Here is a 22,538-nt window from a genome sequence, read left to right on the forward strand (position 1 = left end):
GTTCAAATCCTCAAATCCTTTCTGAGCCAACAGTTAGTATCTTTTCATCCCAGTGTGTTTCAGTACAGTTCACAAAATAAAGCTTTTGAGCCCAACCTCAGTCTTTAAATGTGTTCGAGGATTAATACAAAGCAAGCGAGATGGTTCTGTCTCAGAGAGTTGAGAGGAATGGAGAAGAACAACTCTTCAAAGTGTCACGGAGATGCTTATCACCCTGAACCATGGGAGTGCTCCACTGGGCTATCTTCACGGTAAAGCACTCTTAAAAAGAGCCACTGAGCCAGCTTTTCATGGGATATTCTGCTCTTCAGTGCTATTACAAGGAGACCTGCATAGTTGCATGCTCTAGGAGTATTTTACTGTTGGAGAAGTTTCATGAAAAAATGCAAAATAAAGTGGCACTATGTCTCAAGAAAGCAGACAGTTACTTGCAGATACAATGAATTTAAACCAGAAGCAGGCACATAGAATATGCAGTATAATATACCTAGATGCTGCTCCAACCCCAAGCCAATCATCCTGACTTCAGAAATAACAAGTTATTACCTTAGGTAATGAAATCCAAAAGATATTAGGCACTATTGCTTCATTCACAACAAACGTGTGTTACCTGAAAAAGACCTGCTTTATTCTCACAAAAACACTTTATCCTTACAAATCTTTTACAGATTTGAATCATAGAATCATAGAATCAGTAAGGTTGGAAGGGACCTCTGGAGATCATCTAGTCCAACCTCCCCACTCAGCAGGGTCACCTAGAGCATTGTAGACAGGGTTGCATCCAGGTGGGCCTTGAAGAGCTCCAGAGAAGAAGACTCCACAACCTCTCTGGGCAACCTGGTCCAGTGCTCCATCACTCTCACAGTGAGGAAATTCCCCCTCACGTTCAGGCGGAACTTCCTGTGCTTCAGTTTGTGCCCATTGCCTCTTGTCCTGTCACACGGGACAACTGAAAAGAGTTTGTCCCCGTCCCCTTGACACCCTCCCTTCAGCTACTTATCCACATTGATAAGATCCCCCCTCAGTCTTCTCTTCCTCAGGCTGAAGAGGCCCAGCTCTTGCAGCCATGCTCATAGGGCAGGTGCTCCAGCCCTCTGATCATCTTCGTAGCCCTAAATCCCGGTTGCAAGCAATATCTGGTTGCCAGTGCTGCTCTAATCATGGATAAAGTTTAAAAATGTTTCTAGTTATCCTGAAATTTTCTTTCTGCCTTCAAAATGACATAGTCCACTATGGGTTTGAATGTGAATGTTTGACACACAGCTTTGTTCCATACTCACATGCTTACTAGCAGGTTGACTCGGAGGTAAAGATCCAGGGGCCAGCACTGGAGAACTTGCAGGACTACAGAGTTCTGGAAATGGATTTGGTATGGCTGGCAAAGACGATGTTCTAAATTGCTGTTCTTCCTCCTGTAGGCGTCTACAAACATAGAAGAACTAAGCATCAAGAGGAGCAAACCAGCACCATCCTACTCGGATCTCCTGCCCCACCGTTAGATATGTTCATACTGAAGAAGAGGAATCAAAATCACTCTTTAGCTAAGCAACTACCTTACGATTACAGCAACTGCAAGCACAAATTAGGTAACTGCCTGTGCAAAATGACCAGTCACGCATATGCGCTTGTTTTATTGCTTATAACTTGGTTACTTGGGTGAATAACTGAGGTAATCGTGCACATAAAATAAATAGAAATAGCATTCTATACCCTCTGTAATAAGGGCTAGCTTACAAGCTTATGCTGTGTGTGTGCCAGAAAATCAGTTAAGCTCTTCCAAACTGATATAAAAGAGGAGGACACAACTGCAGTAATTTAGAGCCAAACTCCACACGGACCTGCAAACAAATGTATGAGTAAAGTCATTAGGATGACCAATATGAGATACCATTTCTAAGCAACTCAGCACTTCCTGGAGGGATGGAAAGGCAAAGACTCAGCTAGAACAGTAACAATTACATCCTCCTAGCTTATGCTAGTTGTAATGTTATAGTTCAGACAAGTTCTACACACATTTCCCAAGACAGATCTCACAACTTCAAGTAGGACAGTTCAAAGTCCCAGTTTGCCTTCTCCAACAAAAGAAAATTAAAGCCTACCAGTTACCGCAGAAAAGATATGTAAAGATATTGGAAAGGTATGAGACCTATTCATGAATGCATACACACACGCATTGCTTTAAGTTTTCTTATTGCTAATGCACTAGCACTGAGGATATACTACGTGACTGTTCACATCAGGCCTATCCACACTCCTTTGCAGAATCCGCCATCTAGTGGCAATCCACAAAAGTCTCCAAAGTCAGTCAACTCCTGGATTTGGGATAGGGGAACCATTAAAAACTAAGCATAGTTCTCATTTTTTCATATGCTTCATCCTACTGCGTTCAGTCAACAGACTCTTCTTCAGCCAACGGTGTGAAATCTGCTCCACAGATTCCACAATTTAATTCCCTCGTTATTCCAAGAATGAGCTCTATTGATTTGTTTGTTGCCATAATAGCAGGTTCCAATCACAAAAATGAACTGTGCAAATGACTAATCTGCTTATTTTTTCTTGCTGGCAGTTCTGTACAGTGTAAGATAAAGAATGGTGCCATTTTTCTTCAGTACAGTAAATTTAAGGTATTGGTAATCAGTTAATAAATAGCCATCTGTATTGCACGTTTTTGACTAGGTGCTTGCGCCAACCCTCATTATAAGAAGTAGAATTAAAGATTCAGTACAATTAGAAAGGCATGGCTTTCTTAAAATGAAATTTCACTAGTGTATTCCACTCTGCCTAAACTGCTGCAGTATATCATTTACCACATTACTGAGATATAAATATGCCTGTACTCTAAAGTGAATCACCACAATCAACTATTCTGTTCTGGCTCTGCACAAAGAAATAGTCATTCCCCTGTACCGGAGAGGGGGCTAAATAACCCAGATTACAAGTTTTGCTATTATTCTTTTTAATGATAAATACATGATGTTCTAGGGCTTATGGAAGTAGAGAGTTCAAAAAGTCAAAGTGTTTTCCAAAAAAAAGTTATGACATTTTGAAATGCCAAAAACATTTTAGAAATGCGTTCACTGAAACTTTTACAAAACATGTAGAGTTATAGCACTCCAGAGAGTGCATTTTCTCGTACAGCCCATTCAAAGTTAAATTTGAAATACTGGTAAAAACATCACTATGTCATTAGCTGACTCAGTTTTATCACAGTTACAGCATACTTATAGAGAGCTGCCTATCTAAAGAATTCCTCCTACAGGAAATATATCAGTGTAAAGAATCAGGAGCAACTCTTAGACATCTATTTTTCTATGATTATTTATTCCCACTTCTTTTGGAGAAGCCACCATTAATCAAAACAAAAGAAAAACTACAAATATATCTGACTCAAGCAATTTATCTACTCGGATTGCCAAGAACTCCTTTCTTCCTGTCACTTTAAAAGAAGATTTTAAGAACCTGACCATCATGTATAGAGTCTCCAATCACTACCAGGAGTGTTCCACTTGAAGCTTGAGTTCAAGTCCCCATCATGATACGAGTGAGACAATTTATATGCTTTTTTTTTGTAATGTCCTCACGTGAAGGAACTGGAAGTGCTGTAGGAAGAATAGTTAAAGAACTATGATGCATTTTTATGCACCGAGACCACCTGAACGCAACCTCATCTATCTACGTGATTCACTACACTTTATAAAATCAAGAAGCAGTTAGTAAGTACCATGGCTGATTCAAAAGTTTTTAAAGATTTGGAAATAAATCCAAACACAGACAATATTTCAGCAAATTCATAATAGTAATGCTTCTATGTATATCTGCCACTAGAAATATATCAAACATTGACAAAAAACAGTAAAAATGCAAACATGTTTACATTTTACAAAACACAAGGAAATATGTTCTCCACTTACCTGGCAAACGTTTTGCTATGCCTAAGTCCACTGTAACACTACTAGGGCTTCACTGATGCTGATAGAAGACTTAAAAAATTTATCTTGTTAAAGCTAGCTCAAGAAAATTTTAACCAAATGGAAGAAAGTCCCTTGTTCCTACCTGACTGCCATAATGCGTACTGGCTGAGACCGCTGCACCTTCTGCCTTGGAGACGTGGGCTGCAATGAGCTTGATCCTGAGGTTGGCAACTGACTGCGGTTAAGCTGACCATTTTGAAGGAGCGGAGTGGTTTCTGACTGCATACTGCACGTAGAGTACAAACTCTCAAATGAGGAATTCATGTCATTTACCAAGGCTTCTAGGTCCACATCATCATCTGAAAGACAAAATGAAGGCAGCATAATATATTTGAAGTCACAGATAGAAGCAGTTGGGAGAGACTGAAGATTAAGTTTCTGGAAAATTATCACATACTCTATGGTTATATTTTTACAGTGCAAATTTTTTATTACAGAAAATATTTACTCAATAGCAGAAAAATGCATGTAATAACTTTTAAGAAAGCCAAATTAATATCATGCCAGTGATAGTTGAGTTTATTTTGGTTTCCTTGGTGAAAAGATGAACGAAACATTTTACCATAGTACTTACTAATTAATCACTAATATTCTGCAGAATTTTTAATAACATCAATGTGAACATGAAACACCACTGCACTAACTGACACACATTTCAAATGTATATCACTTAGTAATATCTCAATTTAGCTTGTTAATGTGTCAAGTTCAGATTGTTGAACAGTATGATAAACATTGAGTGCCAGATCCAGTAATTTAGGGACAGAAGAAAAAAAGATACTGTCACATAAGTCAGTAGGTGGAAAGAAAAAGCACTTCTGTTGTACAAGCTGGAAGTCTATCATAGGTTTTTAAAAATCTTTTTTGCATATTTTTGAGACAAAATATTTTGAAGGGCAATGCAAGCTTTTAACCGTCATTACAGGGATTTTTATAAAAACTTTTTTCATGCTTACATTTTCACTGCAATAAAGAGACCTCTGCCTTAAAGAGCCTAACATAAATGCATCAGCAATGTGGTGCGGGTGGTTGGAGAAACATCAATCCCCAAGACACGCACTCACCCTTCTATATTTTACCTACAGTAAATACCTACCTCTTGTTAAGTCATTCCTCGTTGACTATCATTATTACTTTGCAAGACAACAAAACTTTGCAAGTCCTTTGAAATAACCACCCTCCAACCCTTCAAAGTATCGCAATCACTCCCTAGCCGCAAGTCACGTCATTCCGTATCAGAAGTTCAATACACTAACAGACACACACACGTGGATATCTGCTTCTGGTTACTTCATGCCGACTGGCTAAACAACTCCTTTAGATCCAAGACAGCTTTGTGTATTCAAAAATTTGCCCACATTTTCCAGCTACATCAATTGGCTTAGGAAAAGATACCATTGCGCTCTAAAAATCTCGCGTCTTTCAAAACGACTCGTGACACAGATGGATGGAAAGCACAGCCAACCAACTGAGCTAACAAACATTTACACAGCACTATGCAGCTAAAATATGCTTCTTACTCCAAAAAGCTTCTGACACCAATTCTTTTGCCTCATTTTCTAGATAAACAAGCATTACAATTTTCAAGCCACCAGAAGCAGCTATTCGGTTTGTCACATTTCAGTCACCAATTACAAGGCTATTTCTGAGATACCATAAATGGCTTTTATAGTGCTATCACCTTTCTGGAGGATCCCATCTGAAACAGCACTACTTTATTCTATCCACCAATAACATGCCTCAATAATCATAAAAGGGTCTGAACACTGCATTTACACTGCATTTGTTTGGGATACTGATGACCATAGCTCAGGGTATTGGATAAATCAAAGATTTGCTTCATATGCTTGTGAGCTATTTAATGACTTAACATCCTATGCTCCTTACTGAAAGTCAGGAGGTCCTTTAATAAAATATTAGTCACTTAGGCTTCACTGAATGTGCACTTATGATATTCCTAGATCTGGAGGACAAGGCGGGGGAGGGGGGAGGGAGGGGTTTCTTCCTTTCATTTGTTATTTCCCTCAGTCGCTGTACTTAATAGTTACTAGCCAACTGCTAAGACAGATCCTCACTAGGCTGCACCATCTTTTCTATGTGTTTGCTAGTTCATGCATTTTTCAGTAACCTGGACTTTGCTTTGCTTGGACAAAGTCTATGATAATTTTCCTGCTATTTTTAGGGATCTTGGGACAGAGTTGAAATTTAAGTTTCGTTCCATCCTCCAGACTCTTATCCTGTTTGGAGAACATATATCCATATCTAAAACAGTTCTTGAGCAATCACATGGCAACCACAAGAGTAGGAGTACAAAGAGGGAGAGGCTAAATTACAAGGCTTCTGAATTTTATCATTTATCTAAAGTATCAGAAGAGCAAACTTTAAGATGTCAGTTGCATTAAGAGAAGAACCTGATGGCTGTCAAGTAAAAACTCAGGTGCTGGATGAAGGACACAAAAAGGAAAGACCTTGGCCACAAAGTGAAGTGGTAAATTACAGCAACTAACAACTGTCTAGCAGAGTCAAAAGCAGAAAGAGAAGAAACTAAAGGTGTATGTTCTGTGGAAGTCAGCATGGTTTTGTCCCTGGGGGTGTTAATTTATTAACTTAGACAAAGCTATCAATGGGTAAGATCATTAAGTTTCCAGATGATTGTGACACAGGAGGAATAATTAAGAGTCAGCTCAAGCTATCCCTGAAAAATCAAATAGGCACAAAGGTTCAATATGAAATCTAATATGCATAAAATGAGTCCTTCAGGCAAAATACTAAGGAAATCAACTACACAGTTTAAGCCATTGAATTTCCATTAGCAAGCTTTTAAGCATATCAATTACACACAACTTCAGCTTCCACTGTGATAGGTGCTGATAGCGCATATGGTGTATACAGCATATTGTACTGAAGCTCACAATGTAATTTCACTCCTCTGTTTGGCAGTTCCCTTTCTCCATGGGTGCAGCATTGCCAAACATGGCCCTCAGTCTTTCTATAAAACTTTTACAGGAACCCATATCCTTAAGCTTTTTGAAGATAAAGCACACAATCTCAAACTTCATACAGGTTCATCTCTATGCTATGGCATTTACTACTAGATAGCAATATATTTTGGAGATATTTCAGCATGTTGCAATAGAAAACCTCACTGCTGTAGACTACCTTGGAGGTGCCAGCAGATGTCTCAGCCTGACAAGTAATACAGTTTGTTACTTCTGATGGCTCTCTATAGAACTTAAATAAATAAAAATCAAGTAAGCCATCCATGGGATTTCTGATCCACTTTAGCCATTTGCAGTTACATGGTTCAAAAGGAAGCTTCAGACACACTACAATCCTTCAAAGTATTTTTCCAGCACAATCCAGTCTCCAGCAAGATCATCCTCCAGTGGAAAAAGAGCTAACTGGAACAGATTTTGAGCAGGCTAGCTAGTTAACAGCAAATTTGCCTTGAGATCTGAGCCACAGTGGTGTCATGCTGGTCCTCGAAGTAAGCCCATATGAATTTTGCAGCTGACCAGGAAGAATTTCCTTTGCAAGCAAGTGGAGTTGCAGGTAGCCAAGGAGTTGCTTTCTCCAGCTATCTTACAGCTATACACTGCAGGAATACTAAAGGCTATTTTCCTTAATGTGCATGAAATTCTGCAATAAAATCAAGGCATATGACAGTGGATATTTGAGGTCTGCTTTTCCCCCCTGAATCCAGCTGCTCAGAGGCCAGCTTATCACTTCTATTCCATAAATATGCAAGCATCATTTCACTTTTTGATGTTGTTTTTAAAGGAATTTGCATTAGCAAAGTCTAGCACTAACACACTTCCATTTACCAGTTGTTTTTTGTTTATTCTTTTGGGGGTTTTTTGTAGTTTTTTTAGTGGTTAAGGTTTTGTTGGTGGAGAGGGTACTAGCAGTTCTGTATTCTTACACCATAAGAAAACACTTAGCATGGCAGTGAGTAATGCTGGCATGCCTTTTTCTTTCCCAAACTAGAACCAAAGTGCACTGGCAGCTATTTGAACTTCATGTTGCTGCTTTGCCCACAATCTGTTAAACTTTGGCTTTGTTCACAAACACAGTTCTCCTGGATGTTGCAAGCAATATTTTTGGTACAGTAAAAAAAATCATGATTTTAGTTACAAAAAAATTGTTAGAAGTTCTATTCAAGGCAAGAAAGTTGAGCTAGTGAGCTATGCGGTTGTGATCTGCAAAAATAAAAGCACTGAATTTGAATACCATTTAAATTTTTTGAGCATACCAGAAGAGGGGATGATAACCACTCAACTAGGCCTGAGTAAACTTTAATCTGTGCTTAACCAAAAGCCTTCTAAGTCCTTTTTGTCCTTCTGCCTCTTCCCCTTCTCCAGCCCCCTAAATCCTACTTTATTTACTTATTTTGAGTTGTTGTTGGCCTCGATGTGTCACCTCAGCTAACAGGAATGAGCAAGAACCCACTTACTCTAAAACAGTATAATCCTGAAATGAGTTCTGTTCTCTTTCATCTGTGTCAACTTCCTGAATAAAGCAGGTATTTCCATGGCTGTCAAGGGACTCATTACACTGCAGAACTTTTGTTTACTAACAAAGGCTGAACGTGGAAAGAATCCTCGCTTTGGTTTAGAGACCAGGTTACGGTTTATTTCTCTAAATGGCAGCCCAGCAAAGACCCTTCCTTTTTACATACGGTGTGCAGCTCATAGGGAATACCATGAAAAACACTGGAGGACTAAAAGCAAGCTGCGATTTAAGAGGCTTTTTAAAACTGAATACGTACCTGCATAAATAATTTCCTTCTTGCTTGGCCACTTTGGAATTTAATCTTTGGCCTTATACCCTGTACTAGTTCACAGAAAAGACTGTTGTGAATGTTATTAGGGACTCAGCAGAACCTTTATACAAAGGCTATACCACTCTTCTGTCACTACCTGAAAGTCTGATACCATGCAAAACCCCACGGAGGGTGAACCAATGTTCAGTACCACAGCAAGGCAGGCATAGATCAACTCTCTGACACACCTGAGTCAGGTAAGCAGTTCCCCAAGATCAGGCTCACTGCAGCACATTAGAAATCCTGCTTGATGAAACAAGGAAGCTCAGATGTAACCAATACAAGATTTCACTCAAGTTTAGCTAAACAAAGTATGATACTGAAGTGTTTAAAAGGCCCTTGCCCATGCATTAATTAACCCGCCAGGCAACAGATGGAAGCAATGAGTGACAAGGACAAACTGTTGCACGTGTCCTGGCATTCTGCACGCATTATGCGGTGAAACACTGTGTGAATTCTAGGTAATGCAGGAGAAATACATTTATATTAGAACGAACAGAAGGACTAGGCATCTAAAATAATTGCAGTATCCAGCTCAACATCCTGTTTGAGTTCCCCAAACTTGCAGAGTAAGTTATTCTGATTCATACTGGTGATCTCATCGTTTTGCAAGCTTTTTGGTATCACGGAAATCTCATGTTTCATGATCAAAAGTAACCTCCCAGGTAAGGATTACCACAGCAATTACCACAAAAAACTCCTTTTCTTTTACAAGATAATTCTTTTTAAGTAGATCCTTTGCAAAAGAAAAGCTTGGTAGTATTAACAGCCTGTTCTTCTAGCAATATCCAAACGCTTTTTCCAGCTTTTTTTTTTTTTTTTTTTAAAGAAATTCTGTCTCTAAAAGATAGTTACTACTGCTAACAAGACATAATTTAATCTGCAGAAAGATGTCCATCTAGGTAACACTCAACTTCCTCTGTTCCCTCCTCTCTTTAAACTTGCAACTACATTATATATATGCACAAACGTCTCGCTTCTCTCCAGCATCTCTTTCAACTTGTTTCAAACAATTTCTTATTCAAACTTGCAATCCTCCTGCCCTACCAACATCCTTCCAAACACTGTTGTAGCACTGAGGTCTTGACAGTTGCTACATCTTCAGAAAGAAAAGTACAGCAGAAGTTGGATGATACCAGACAGATTTCTTACAACTTCACAAAAAATCCACAGTGACTTCTGCGGAGATGCCATCTCCTGTTTTGTCTCCTATAGGCACCATCAAGTTCACAGTGGCTACATGCTGAACTGTGACAACCCTGAAACTCTAGAACATACTAATACTTTATAGAGCTGTCCTGTGCCTAAGAGACGAGTCTTGTCCTTTCCTATCCTTTCCTTTCCGACATTCATCAGCTGCAATGAAATCCTCTAGTTTATCCTAGAACTACGGTTGTTAGCCCACAAAACATCACAAGACTTCCAAAACACTAAATGGACCGTGCTGTGAAGGACAGGCAAAAAGCAGAGATGTTCGTCTAAGAAGCAGCATGAGATTTATTTAGGCATCTACAATGTCTGAGTACACTGAAATGCCACACAGACAAGACAAGAGGGAACCTGCAACTCCTCCAGTAATCTCTGGGGAATGTTTAAATCCCACATGCATCTACTCTAATTTCTGCCAACACGGCTGGGAAGGCTAACACAAAATGTAAGTGCATTAATTACAGGTACTGGAGAGAATTCACTCTCTGAACTAAAGGTTCGTGGTTGGACTCCAGTAACATTCTTGAAACACATCTTATAGGTATCCTGAAATAGAACACAAACTAAGTTGAACAAAATTGATGTTGCTAGGTAACAACTATAAGAGTAAGCTATATATGAAAGATGTTATTGAAAATCAAAGCTTTAACAAGGACAGGAACAATTGGTTATAGGTGTTCTACAGAAGGAAATAATGCAGGTGTATGTTCATACTAGTCTTCATCACATAAAACAAGTTTCAAGAATTCTGATGGCAAAAAATGGAGGGTTAGTCGATGAAAAATTCAGCATTCGCCCATTTCATATGCCCAGTAACTTGTCACCACAGAGAACAAAGAAAACAAAAGCTAGGCATGCCGTAGGCCGGCATGGGGGATGGAGAGAAGATGATTCAGAGGGCTCATTTGTTTGTTTAGTTCTACAGACAAACCAACCACTAAGGTAAAGCATGTCTTTGATAAAGATTTTAACAGTTTCTCTTTTTGATGAAGCTGAAACTATTCACAGACAACATTCAGAAGCTCCTCTGAGTGTCCTCCAGCTAAACCTCAATGCACACTGCTATTTCTCATCCAAGAATTGTAATGAGTCATGTTTGCCTTTTTCTGGAGTACACTTACATCCGTTGTCTGGATAGGTGATTGTTCCCAGTGGGTCACAACTACCATCACTGCGTCCTCACCTGATTCTCAAGTACAAATGTTGAAGTACTTATGATGTGGCTACGAGAGAGAGGTTTGAACTGCAAGAAAAACATCTAAAATGTCTAAAATGCTGATCATGCACACATGTATGTGTGTGTGTATGTATATATATATACGTATATATATATATATATAAAAAATATGTATATAAAGCTTTATTACAAGTGTAAGAGTTAAGATAAAATATATAAGTCCTGGCCAGTCCCCTTTTCATACCCACATACAAAACACGTGTCCTCTCACCCTGCCCCGGCATAGGAACATAAATTGAATTGCTCTTTGCACAGCCAGTGTTTGCAGAAACAACGCTTTATAGTAAATACTGAGTAAACAGACCACTGAAAGTAGAATCTGAGTTTAAGCAGTCCTCTGGGAAATTGCCATTCTTGGGATGATTACAAAATCAAGTCAGAAGATCCATTTTCAAGAAGCTGGTAACAGATCTGCATTTTTTCCACGAATATTAGGCTCAGTGGTTCCCCTGCACCATATCACCTACTTTTTGTGTTAGTTTAAGAAAAAAAAGACTGCAAAAGACCACAACAGGAAAGATTTTCTTTGGCTGAGTTTTTAAGGACAGGTAGAACAGCCTCAATTACACAGAGGATAAAAAGATAACATTGACTGACAGGAGAAGTGATGCTTACAAGTACTATGCAGGCAAGAAGGGAGTATTCTTTCGAAGACCAAACCTGGAGTCAGAAGAGACTAATCCTTAGAAAACCCTGGAGAAAGACAGAGCAGGTACGTCAAGAGAGAACTTCACAGATAGGGTGAGCAGACCAGATTGATTGTCTCAATAGAACGGGAAACTCAGCAGAGCGAAACTTAAAAACCTAAGTCACAACTGTACAAGTAATACAACTAATAGCCATGCACCTGCCCCCCAACCCCTGGTGGGAAGAGGATGGGAGAACAGAGAGAGACACAGACAGACAGACAGAAATCTAAAAATTCTCTATTTGTGTCTTATCTTCCTGCTGAGGTTAACTCAATGCCTTTATTTAGGTGTCCTGCAGTAAAACTGGGAAGAAAAGCTGCTCCATTACACTCTAAAATTATGATTAGAGAAGGACTGTCAATCATCCCTCAAGAAAAGTAGTTGGGGTAACACCAGACAAACCCAATGGAGCAGCAAAATGGGAAGATTTGCTCTTAGCTTCGCTAGTCTACAACAAGAATGAAGAAAATTGGGCACTTTTTTCACTTTACAGAGAATGAGAACAGTGTTAGCCGACTGATCTGTTAAGGCACTTCTGGTCAGAAATTAGGAAGCACGGTATTGGATAGCAACAGATGGATGAACTGAAATACTGTCTGCTGGCCACATGATAAATGCTCAGCAGATCTCATCTTATATTAAAAAGTCATATTCAGAGATGAATGACTTTAGAAGAGTATCTTGTATCAGTGTGAGCTGTGATTTCACAGAGCAAAGGTCAGGTTTTATGTGAATATTTATTAAGATTCTGTATTTCTTTACAATACTCCATGCTTGCCTTATGCTTACATGAATGGAAAACATTATGTTTAAAATTTATTCCATTACTTCCCCATATATATATATATATATAATGCTTAGGTTTTATTTAAATATCCTTTTCTTATTGGCTGTGTCAGAGGAAAAAACTAAACAGAATGCAAATCAAAAATGCTGACAAATAAGCCAGTGTCCAAAAAAGAGTTAAAAAATTTAGATAGACCAAAAGCTCAGGCTAGCACATCTCACCAAAGTCTTAAGCTACTAGAGGCAAAGTTATAAACATGGTCAAAGAATCTACTGCTTTTCTTCAAGGAATCTGTGTCCTCTTTCCCTGATTAAACATAGTAACACCCAGCTGAATAATCCCAGTTGAACAATCCTTACAAATCGATATAAATACACTGCATGGATTAGTCACTTCAGCCCTGCCAAGAAAGCCCAAGCACGATCCCAGCTCCAGGAAACCGCGTGCGTAACCTCAGTAACCTGCCCCTGCTCAGCCGCAACCAAAGCCTGCAGCACCTCGCTGGCTGCCGAGCCACCAGCAAGGCGAGGGCTGTTACATCTCTGCCCCGGGAAGGATTCCACGCTCCCAACCTGGCAGCCAGCACACTGTACGCTTCCATGTTTCCTGGATCTTAAGTGTTAGACCAGTTGCACTTCAAAGTGAATTCATTATAATTTAAATAAAGCTCTTAAGTGCAAGGTAGCTGGATAAAGCTAATCAGGTATTCCGTTAGCTTTTCTCCTCAAGAAGCGATGGATCTTGAGAGCCAATGCTGAAAAGTCACTGCTATTAAATTAGGTGTACCTCATTACTTGATACCTGGGCTAACCTTTAATTCTACCGACTTTAAAATATAAGTTTTCAAAATTCCCTTTGAACAGTTTTATTGATGGCCTTGAAAGCATGTTTAAGAGAATGCAATGCAAGTTCTAAAAGTTGCCCAAAACAACCAACGAATCAACTATTCCTCTGAGTTAATTAAGGATTGCATTTTCAGCACATAATAGTTACCTAGCTATGACATGTGTACTTACCAAGAAGACAACAGGAATATATCACATCTGAAGGTACTTCTAGTCAGAACACCTAGTTAACAGGACTGTAGCCGTATGAAAAATTCTTCAGCTTTGGGGTTCATTTATCACTTGCCTTAATAGTTTAGTATTAATTCCAGCTTTAATTTTGGTCAGATATTTGCAAAAAAGTAAACTGCAAGAGAGCTGTTTGCAATTTAAGTCTGCCACAGCTACATCAAAAAGCCTTCCAAGAACTCCGGATTGAGACCTTCAAAACTGGCAACTGACAAATAACAAAGAACAAGTTTCACTATTTTAACTTCACTATTTTAACTTCACCTCATGGGTAAAGAAGGCTGCAATCAGATGTTCTCTTCTTTCCTTGGCAGCAGCTCAATATAACTTTTCTTTACTTTTTTTTTGTGTGTGTGTGTCCTTCTAAAGGAAAAGAGTTTGGGGGTAGGCATTTACCCCCAACATAGATACTTTGTCCTCGAACTGCCTATTTTAGGCACTCCTTTCACGCGAGTCTATTTTTCATTTCAGAAGTCAAGTAATCCCTTCAGGTGCAGAACAAGAGCCTCTCCTCCAGCTCTGCCAGCAAAGGAGACAAAATGATTAGGGTGGATAATTTGTTAAGAATTACTGCTGCAATAAAATGCAATCCTTTCTGCTGTATTACGAGGGAACACCACAGTCCTGTCACACGGCTTCACAGATGGCAGAACATATTGCTGAAATCGCATCCCAAATGGCTGTGTGAATCCGCTGCTGAATGCATCCATATTCTACTGTGCAGATGCAGAAACCAACCCCTCATAAAGGAGTAAAGACTTCTTGGAGTAGTCATTTATAAAAGCTCTGCAGCACGTTTCTCCACCACTGGAGAAACGCTGACTCCAAGATCTCCTATTAACTGACTGTTTTAAAAAGCAAAAAACCCTGAACAGAGGCTGAAACCAGGTCTACAGATATGGAGAACACAAAAAGCAAAAATGCCAAACCAAAAGAGAGATGCAGGGAATAATATAGAATAGAATCATAATAGGGCTTCCTTGATGGTTTAACACTTCTCCTACTCTTGTATCACACTGTACGAACATTAGCGTACTATTTAATTGATATGAACTGCTTACAATCAATCGCTGGAGACTAACCTTGCAAAAGAAAAAGTAATTTGAATTTATCACTCTATAATCTTCCATGAAGAGCAATCACATTAGCCTAAATTTATCTAGGCCTAAGAAAAACAGAAAATCATTTATTCTTCTTCTAGACTTATCAAATCGTTTCCTTTTTAAATCATCTTTTCCAAACACAAATCTTCACCATTTAATATACTGCAGGCAAGCCACACAAGTGAAAATATGTTAGGATGAGATTCACCTAAAAGCTACCACCACAGGTACGCTACCTAAAAGATTCATCATAGCTTTATATGAGTCAAAGTGAACTTGCCAGTCATGTTCCACCTTTCCTTATTAGAATCATATGTCTGATCTTAAAAGACGTCCAGTTCAGTCCCTTAGGATATTCTGTTTCTTTGAAAGATCCCTCTGCTACTCTTCCCAGTCTTGTCAGTTTTTACACAGTCCTGGGTAGGGATCCAAAAACCCTTGCCTAGACTCCCCTTCTTGCGGGCCTATGGAACAGTGCTAGAAGCTGGGAACTGAATAAACCTTACCCTGCAGGGTTACTCCGCTAACGTACAATTATTTCCTACGTTCTCTACGTCTCTATCCCCAGCCTGGTGGGAGGCAGACTGGGGCAAATCGGCCAAACATAGCACAAACAGGCAGCCCTTGCCGAGGGGGCTTTTTCTACAAGCATCGAGATTCCCCCTGCTCCAAGATGCATCAACACTCGCATGAGATTACACGATTCACTCACCTAGCCCTGTTTCCAGTCTGAAATACAACCCAAAAAACTGCCAAAGACTGGCTCCTCGGCCAAAAAGATGCCAGTGTATTCACTGACCTAGCCCTAGAAAGACTGAGACCTAGAAAGAGGTAACACGTGATGAGAACAGAGTTGTACGGTAGGCCAAAATGTACCTGTAAACCTTCAGCTTCAAAACCTTAGAACTCCAAAGGATTTCTATTGATTCATGCTAATCTCTGTGGCAGCAGCATCAGTTAGTGAGCAAGTAGTAGCTTTAAGTGCTTCAGTTATTTGACGGAGGAAACATGCATTCAATGGTATGTTACTTCAGCCTTGGAGGGTGACCTGTCTTCTTCTGATGTCTGTGTCTTCTACCTAATCTCCAAAACTCATCACGATTTTCTGAGGAACATTTACAGTTATTCTTGAAGGTACAAGCTGCCCATGACTTGCTGTTTACCGTAGGCTCATAGTCCACTTGTCACTGAGTTGCAAACTGCACAGAAACCCTTAATCTCCAGCACTTTAGATTTCAGAGGGACTTGGAACACTTGAATATGCTCTAGCTTGCCAGGGGTTTTCAACAACTTAAGGCAGAACCACAAAGACCGAGGCAAAAGGAATGATTCATCTTTTTTTGGTCAAATAATAGCAACTTTACAACTGCATTGCAAAGTTGAATTCCGACAAAAAATTAGCATTCCCATGAAGCATTTTTATGTATCAACCTGAGTACAAACACATAAAAATTTACAAGTGCATGTGCATGCATATATATACTCGCAAGCAATGTGGATTTATTTCTTGTTAACACTTCTAATAGAGCAAGCTTAAAATATGTTCTTGTGCAGTTAAGAATCCACTTGGATAGTGGTGCTATAACATACTATAATATTGCACTGCTTCTAACCTCACATTATACATGTCACAAATTGCCCACAATTTGATTTGGAGAAAAATTGTTCCTGTGACACTAATATTAATGAAATCACATACTAATTGTTTTGGTGAGTAGTATCTTATATAGCTTAATTGTTTACTCAGCTGCATGCTGTTAAGAACTCCAAATTTAGTGAAATCTTTAATGCTGTATTTTGGTTTTCTTATGTTTAGCCATCTTGCCCCACTTTAAATCTGTTTTAGCTGAAAATACAACTAGCTTGACAGAAGCTTGTCCATTTAATGGGCACAAAGGGACTTGGATAAATTAACAAATTCAAACTGATCTTCCCCTTGAAGCTTCTTGGCTTTAAGTGTGCCGCAAACTTCTGCATCCTCAGCGCAAGAATGTCAGCAGCTTTGAAATCCTGCATTTCTGAAGTATCCTCATATGACACAGCCTGCTCCTACTGAAGTGCTGTCAGGAACCACTTGCAGCACAGTGTTTACATAAAGGCAGAAATAAATACTCTAGTGCGTATCACAGCTTATAAGTTCAAAGACAGTGATGACTGACGTTTATTATTACAATGCAGCACTGTGGCGAAGAATTTAAGTGCAGAACTGACATTAAATTACAACAGAATTGTTTTTTTCCTACAGATCTTGCATGATTTATTAAACTATGAGCTTTGATTTTTTTTTCTTCTCCTTTTTCCTTCATTATCTGAGCTTAAAACAGGCCCCAGCTTGGTTCTGGCTTTTTTATAGACAATACAAGACATTACAGTTACAGAAATGTCTCATTCCAGTTCATCTTGAAGCTGTCTTAACACCGTAAGAAGACTTTTCATAGTTACAGGCACCATAAATAACGCAGCACTGCAATATTATCTTTTGCTTTTATGCCCCTCTTTACAAAATTCAAAACGATTTTCCTTGGAACCACAACGTATTTTGGATGGCGCTCCACAACCTTTTCTTAGCTCTTTAATGGACTTGAGGAACATCCAATTAGGAAAAGAAACAAACAAGCACGGAGTTTGTTTTCCTATCTGAAAAATATACAGCTTAAAGCGAAGGCCACAGCAGTGGCCTCGTAGCTTCAAGACTGCACAGCTATCTAAAAATATTTTAACGTTTCAGTAGTAAAAAATAAATGAAGCTTGTTTCTGTTTTCTGATGGGTTTGCACAACTACACATTCTTAACGCTAACCGTAGTTATGGATGAAAGTCCAACATACAGCTCGCAAACAGGAAAGGCTTGTACTAAGAGCTTCATTTTTGATTCCCATTCTCCAGAGGGATTGCAACCATATACTGATAATATTTTATCCATGAACATTTTTAGGATAGATTTGCCCTGAAGCCTCTTCCATACCTATGTAAAAGCCCATGGCACTAAAGTTTTGTCTTTTACCTCATAGATCTGAAGCCACAAGTGTTTACCTAGATAACTCACAGCACAAAAGTGTTTCTTCTTTTCCTCTATGTTCACAACGACTAGTGAGAGGTATTGGTCAGGGTCTGAGCCAACTATGTTTGTACAGCACAAACCTAAAAAGGCCTGAAGTCAGGCCAGAGTTGAGACGTGCAATATCTGATGTTAACGTCCTGAATTCACTGTCCCCACTCGGTATATATACAGCTGTATATTTGCCTGAAATACAAAGAAAGGTTGTTGACATCAGTTCACTAGAAATGACTCCATGTTTCAGCTTTTTTTCCTGTTAAAATATCTATATTTCTAGCCCAGTATAAATGCCTAAGAATGCTTTTACGGCTACATTTCATCTCACTTGTCAAAACAGAATAAACTTCCTTCAGAGAAAGTGGGTTTTTTGCCATTACATTAGGAAGTGTGCCAGCACAGCTGTACCACCAAACCTCTGGGAGACACCAGACCCTGGGGAATGTAAATGGTCTGAGAACAGCCTACTTGAAAGGACATCTTTTCAGGGCAAAGTCATCAGTGCTGTGATCACAGAGTGCTCCTGCTCACTCTAAGAAAGGAGGCTTTCACTCCTGCAGTGCCTTTAACAAATTTCACAAGGATAGTCTCCATTTGCCTTGGAGCCAACAACCTGCCAGATTCATCCCAAAACATGCTCTTCAGTAAGGAATCTCTTTGTTTCATATTTTGCCAGTCTAACCCAGGGGGAGGACGTCTCCTGACCCAAACAGCTAGGCACTATCGCCATGCAGAGAGAAGGCTGAGAGCTTTTTCGTTTCCCTTTGTTTGATTGTTTGTTTTTAAACAGCAGGTTTATAGAGATACACAATGGTCAGAAGACCCTACAAATGCTGCATTGGTAGACATCTTGGCTCCTACAGTAATGAAAATGAATTGTATCTCATATTCACCTCCAATAAAATACTAAAACCATCCTAAAGAAACTCCATGGCTTTTTATCATGCGTTATGCCTCAAGTGCTTTTCCCTTATCTCATTATCCCACATTTAATGACCATTTTTTTTTCTTTTTTGTAAACATTCCAAGGTCAACTTGCATGACTGCTCACCATATCTGACTCAGATTTCACTCCCCATATATACAGACACAGAGCATCAACTACCCTTCAGCTTAACTCATCGATCACCTCCCTTCTGTGGGTCAAGAATTACGTACCTTCAATCCTTCTTAAAAAGCACTTTTATAGTACTTAAAAGCTGCATTAGCTTTCACCACTTCCAAGTCAAACTCCGCATATAAAACAAGTCACTGTCTAACAAAGCCACCCAGTATGTCAGAGCAAGAGTCTACAGTTTACCCTGTATTTTAGGATGCAATCTCACATATATTTACATGTTAAAATAAAGCTCTAGAGGGAAAATTTGTTCTCTACAGAAACAAGATATTGCACTGGGCATGAGACAGTTGCTATGCTTTCTTATCAATGAGTAAAACTTCAACCACTATTAAATATAGACCATTCAGAACAGGAAGAACTGCCTCTCTATTTCCCAAGAGACTTTTACATGACTCTTTGTATAATACCAGAGCCTCAAAACAAACTCAAAAATCTCTGAAAGAGCCTTTGAGGTCAGGAGGATTTCCATAGAAGGGCATATGTGACTCAAAAATTAAGGCAAAAACATTTCAGTCTTGATTATGTATCACCATGGCTGGCTCCCAACTTAATATCATGAACAAAACAGCACTTCATCTTCAAAAATAGCATGCACACTACCAAGCAAACCTCAACCGCATACTTAACAGAAGTTTTGCAGCAGCAATATCCTCATTTTGCTGATGGGGAAAACTTACTAAGACAAGTACTGTGATTTGCTTCATCCCATATACCAGGTAATTTGTAGAACAAGCATTTCTAATTCTTTGCCTACCCCCCTTCAGGCCCAGTGCCCAACCCCAGTGAGTATTTCACAACTATCATGGGCAGGAAGAGGCGGGGGGTTAGTGAGAGCAGACTGCCTGTCAGTGCTTCTGCGCACTCCTGCGCAGAAAGGCACACGGAGCGGTATTCCACCACGATTTCTGTGGTCCCAAGAAATGAACATCTAGCAATGCTCCACAATGTGGTCCAGTTTCATTAAAACCTCAGGTAAAGTTCAATTATTCTAAATAGCTTATAACTGCCTGAGGTACAAACTAAAAACTAATGACACATGCAAACTAGCTCTGCTGCTGTCGTAATTAACTACTGTAGGTATGCAATCCATCTAGTTCGCATACGAGCATAAGAATCCCTGTGCAATCCTGCAGCATAGACTTTGGAGGGTTGTTACCCCATGCAACTTCCAATAGGAGTGAAAAAGGAATCTCCCCTCCCCCCAAGACTGATAACGTTAAAGTTGGCAGCAGGCCCAAGGTCATTTGTTGCCTTCATGTTGTCTTATCTGCACAAGGGCTTGCTGTGGGTACAGCGAATGTCTAGCTGTAGGTCTTACAAAAAGAAACAGCATGCTACTGTAATCAAAACCTGTACCATTTTACACTGCTCTTCTGACTCCAGTCATGAACTTTTAATCATTTTTAAACACGGAAAATCATGTTTACATTTAAGTAAACACAACTTTACCATTAAGAAAGCCTACTTTCACATTCACCCAACACCACTAAAATTTATTAGCCAGGAATTTTTAGTGACATCCATTTTCTCAAATATCTCCCAGTGCATACTCATCTTGACATTACCAAGTTATGTTATACTTGCTGATACTGACCATGAACACATTCCACTGCAACTTGTTTGTCTCAACTAAAGAAGTACGTTCCTATGCTGGAAAAGTCCTCAATTTCCCTGTCATTGGCGGAACCAAAGTCTTTTGTAAACAGATTAGAAAAGGCATTTTAAGGAAGATGATGTTTGAGCTTTAACTTGAATTGGGCATTTTCCTCTCAGCTATAAAGCTATAACATGTAGTCCATTATTATTTGACAACCAGGGTTTTCTAGCATGTAAGCTTCTAAAAGTTGTTCTCATATGTAAAATGGATATTAAAATCTTAAACTAATTCTATACTTGTCCAGACAGCTTAATCTAAATTTGTTGCAATAGTGTCACTCAACTTTTAAAACCCATTCAATCCTTAAGCACCAAGCCAACTCTTGTTTAGCATTGATAACTCTTCCTCTAGTTCAGATCTGTGGACAACTTAAAACTGAGCCCACCAAACTGTTAGGAATCCAGAGGAACTTAGACCTTTGTATAGAGAACTGCAGTGTCTCAAATATGCTCCATTTCTGTCTTGCAAACAAATCTTACCCAACTTCATTCTGAGGCCCTGTTTCTTACCCCCGGGAAGTTTATAGATTTAGACATTTCTAAGATACTTTTTTCTTTAAAAGAAGAGCAAAGTGAATTGCCCTAATCATTTATAAGCAGGTGAACGCTTTATTTAGAGGATGAGGTGCACAGAAAGGTAAATTTATTTATTTTTTGTTCCACCTGAAGCAGTGGAAAGCGAGAGAAACCAGATGTTAGGACACTTTTATCCTTAGGACAAACAACGGAAGGAAACCGAGAACTGTACTGTCTGTTCTCCACCTTCTCACTACTTTGATAGAGACCAAAAATATAACCTTGAAGGTCAGTGAAAATAAAAATCTAAAAATTGAAAACGTGACTCAGAGTTCTTTGCAGACAGGAGGGCTGCACTGTGCCAACTATTAGAAATTATCTATCATCACCAGAGAAATCAAAAGTATATGGCTGATCAGAGACAGAACACAAATCAGTTCAAAATGCTTTAAATGGAGGTGGGAGTAACTCTGGTCTTTCTCTGAAGACTTTAAATTGATTTTATTCTGGAAAAAAACTGATCCCCAGTCCCCCAAACTGCAAAATGTGTTGGTGAACTAAGGATATTAAAAAAACTCCCTACAAAGTTCTACCCTAGCCAATTTCAATAATTCAGTGAGCAGTTTCTGGCATTACTACTTCCTCCACTTTGCCACACCACTGTTTAGGATGATTGTAGAAGTAAGTTTCCTAGTAAAGAGGGTCTCTTTTCCCCTGTCATCTTATGAAAGCGCAAAGGAGAGAAGTACAGCAACACTATGCTCTTCATACTAATTTCACTGAAGTAGATAGAGAGATTTAGTAAAGAAAATTGTTTTCCTCTCTAGTCACAGTATTTTCAAACATTACACTTTCTGTAGATAAATGGCAGTCGATTCCTGATCTACGTACAGCTGACTTTCATAAATGTCTGAATAAGCAGAATATCTGTCTTTCAGATTTGGACCCAACAGTCATGAAACTGGATTAGCACCTTAGAGTTTTCCATGTAATCAGATACTGTAAAACAGTCCTTTCTCCATTAAAGCTGACCTTGCATAGTGACATTGTACCTTTATCTCAAAAATTAAAGACACTGGAGCTTTGGAAAATATTCTTTTAAGCAGTATATCATAATAGGCAGTATAACTGCAGCTAGTATGGCTCGCTTCACCTCTAAATATATCCTTCCTCTTTAGATGTCAAATTGCCTTTGAAACTTAGGATTTGATTTTGGTTATGGTGTCAAAATCTGAAGTCAATATGCTGAGGCTATAGAGATACAGTCTTTACTGAACAATTGCCTTTATAATGGCATGATT

At 39.1% G+C, this 22,538-nt stretch overlaps 1 protein-coding gene across 3 annotated transcripts in view; it reads right to left on the reverse strand.

Moving 5' to 3' along the window:
• The window catches only part of GRB10 (growth factor receptor bound protein 10), a 151,632-nt gene that overhangs the window by 55,466 nt on the left and 73,628 nt on the right, over positions 1–22,538 (reverse strand). For all 3 annotated transcript variants that reach the window (XM_062569618.1, XM_062569620.1, XM_062569619.1), the window contains exons 4-5: positions 4,054–4,270; positions 1,281–1,422 (exon numbers count right to left, since the gene is read on the reverse strand). In XM_062569618.1, the coding sequence (XP_062425602.1) occupies positions 1,281–1,422; positions 4,054–4,270 (359 nt within the window). The remainder of the gene's footprint in view (positions 1–1,280; positions 1,423–4,053; positions 4,271–22,538) is intronic.

Source organism: Rhea pennata, chromosome 2, assembly GCF_028389875.1.
Source record: "Rhea pennata isolate bPtePen1 chromosome 2, bPtePen1.pri, whole genome shotgun sequence".
Taxonomy (NCBI): Eukaryota; Metazoa; Chordata; class Aves; order Rheiformes; family Rheidae; genus Rhea; species Rhea pennata.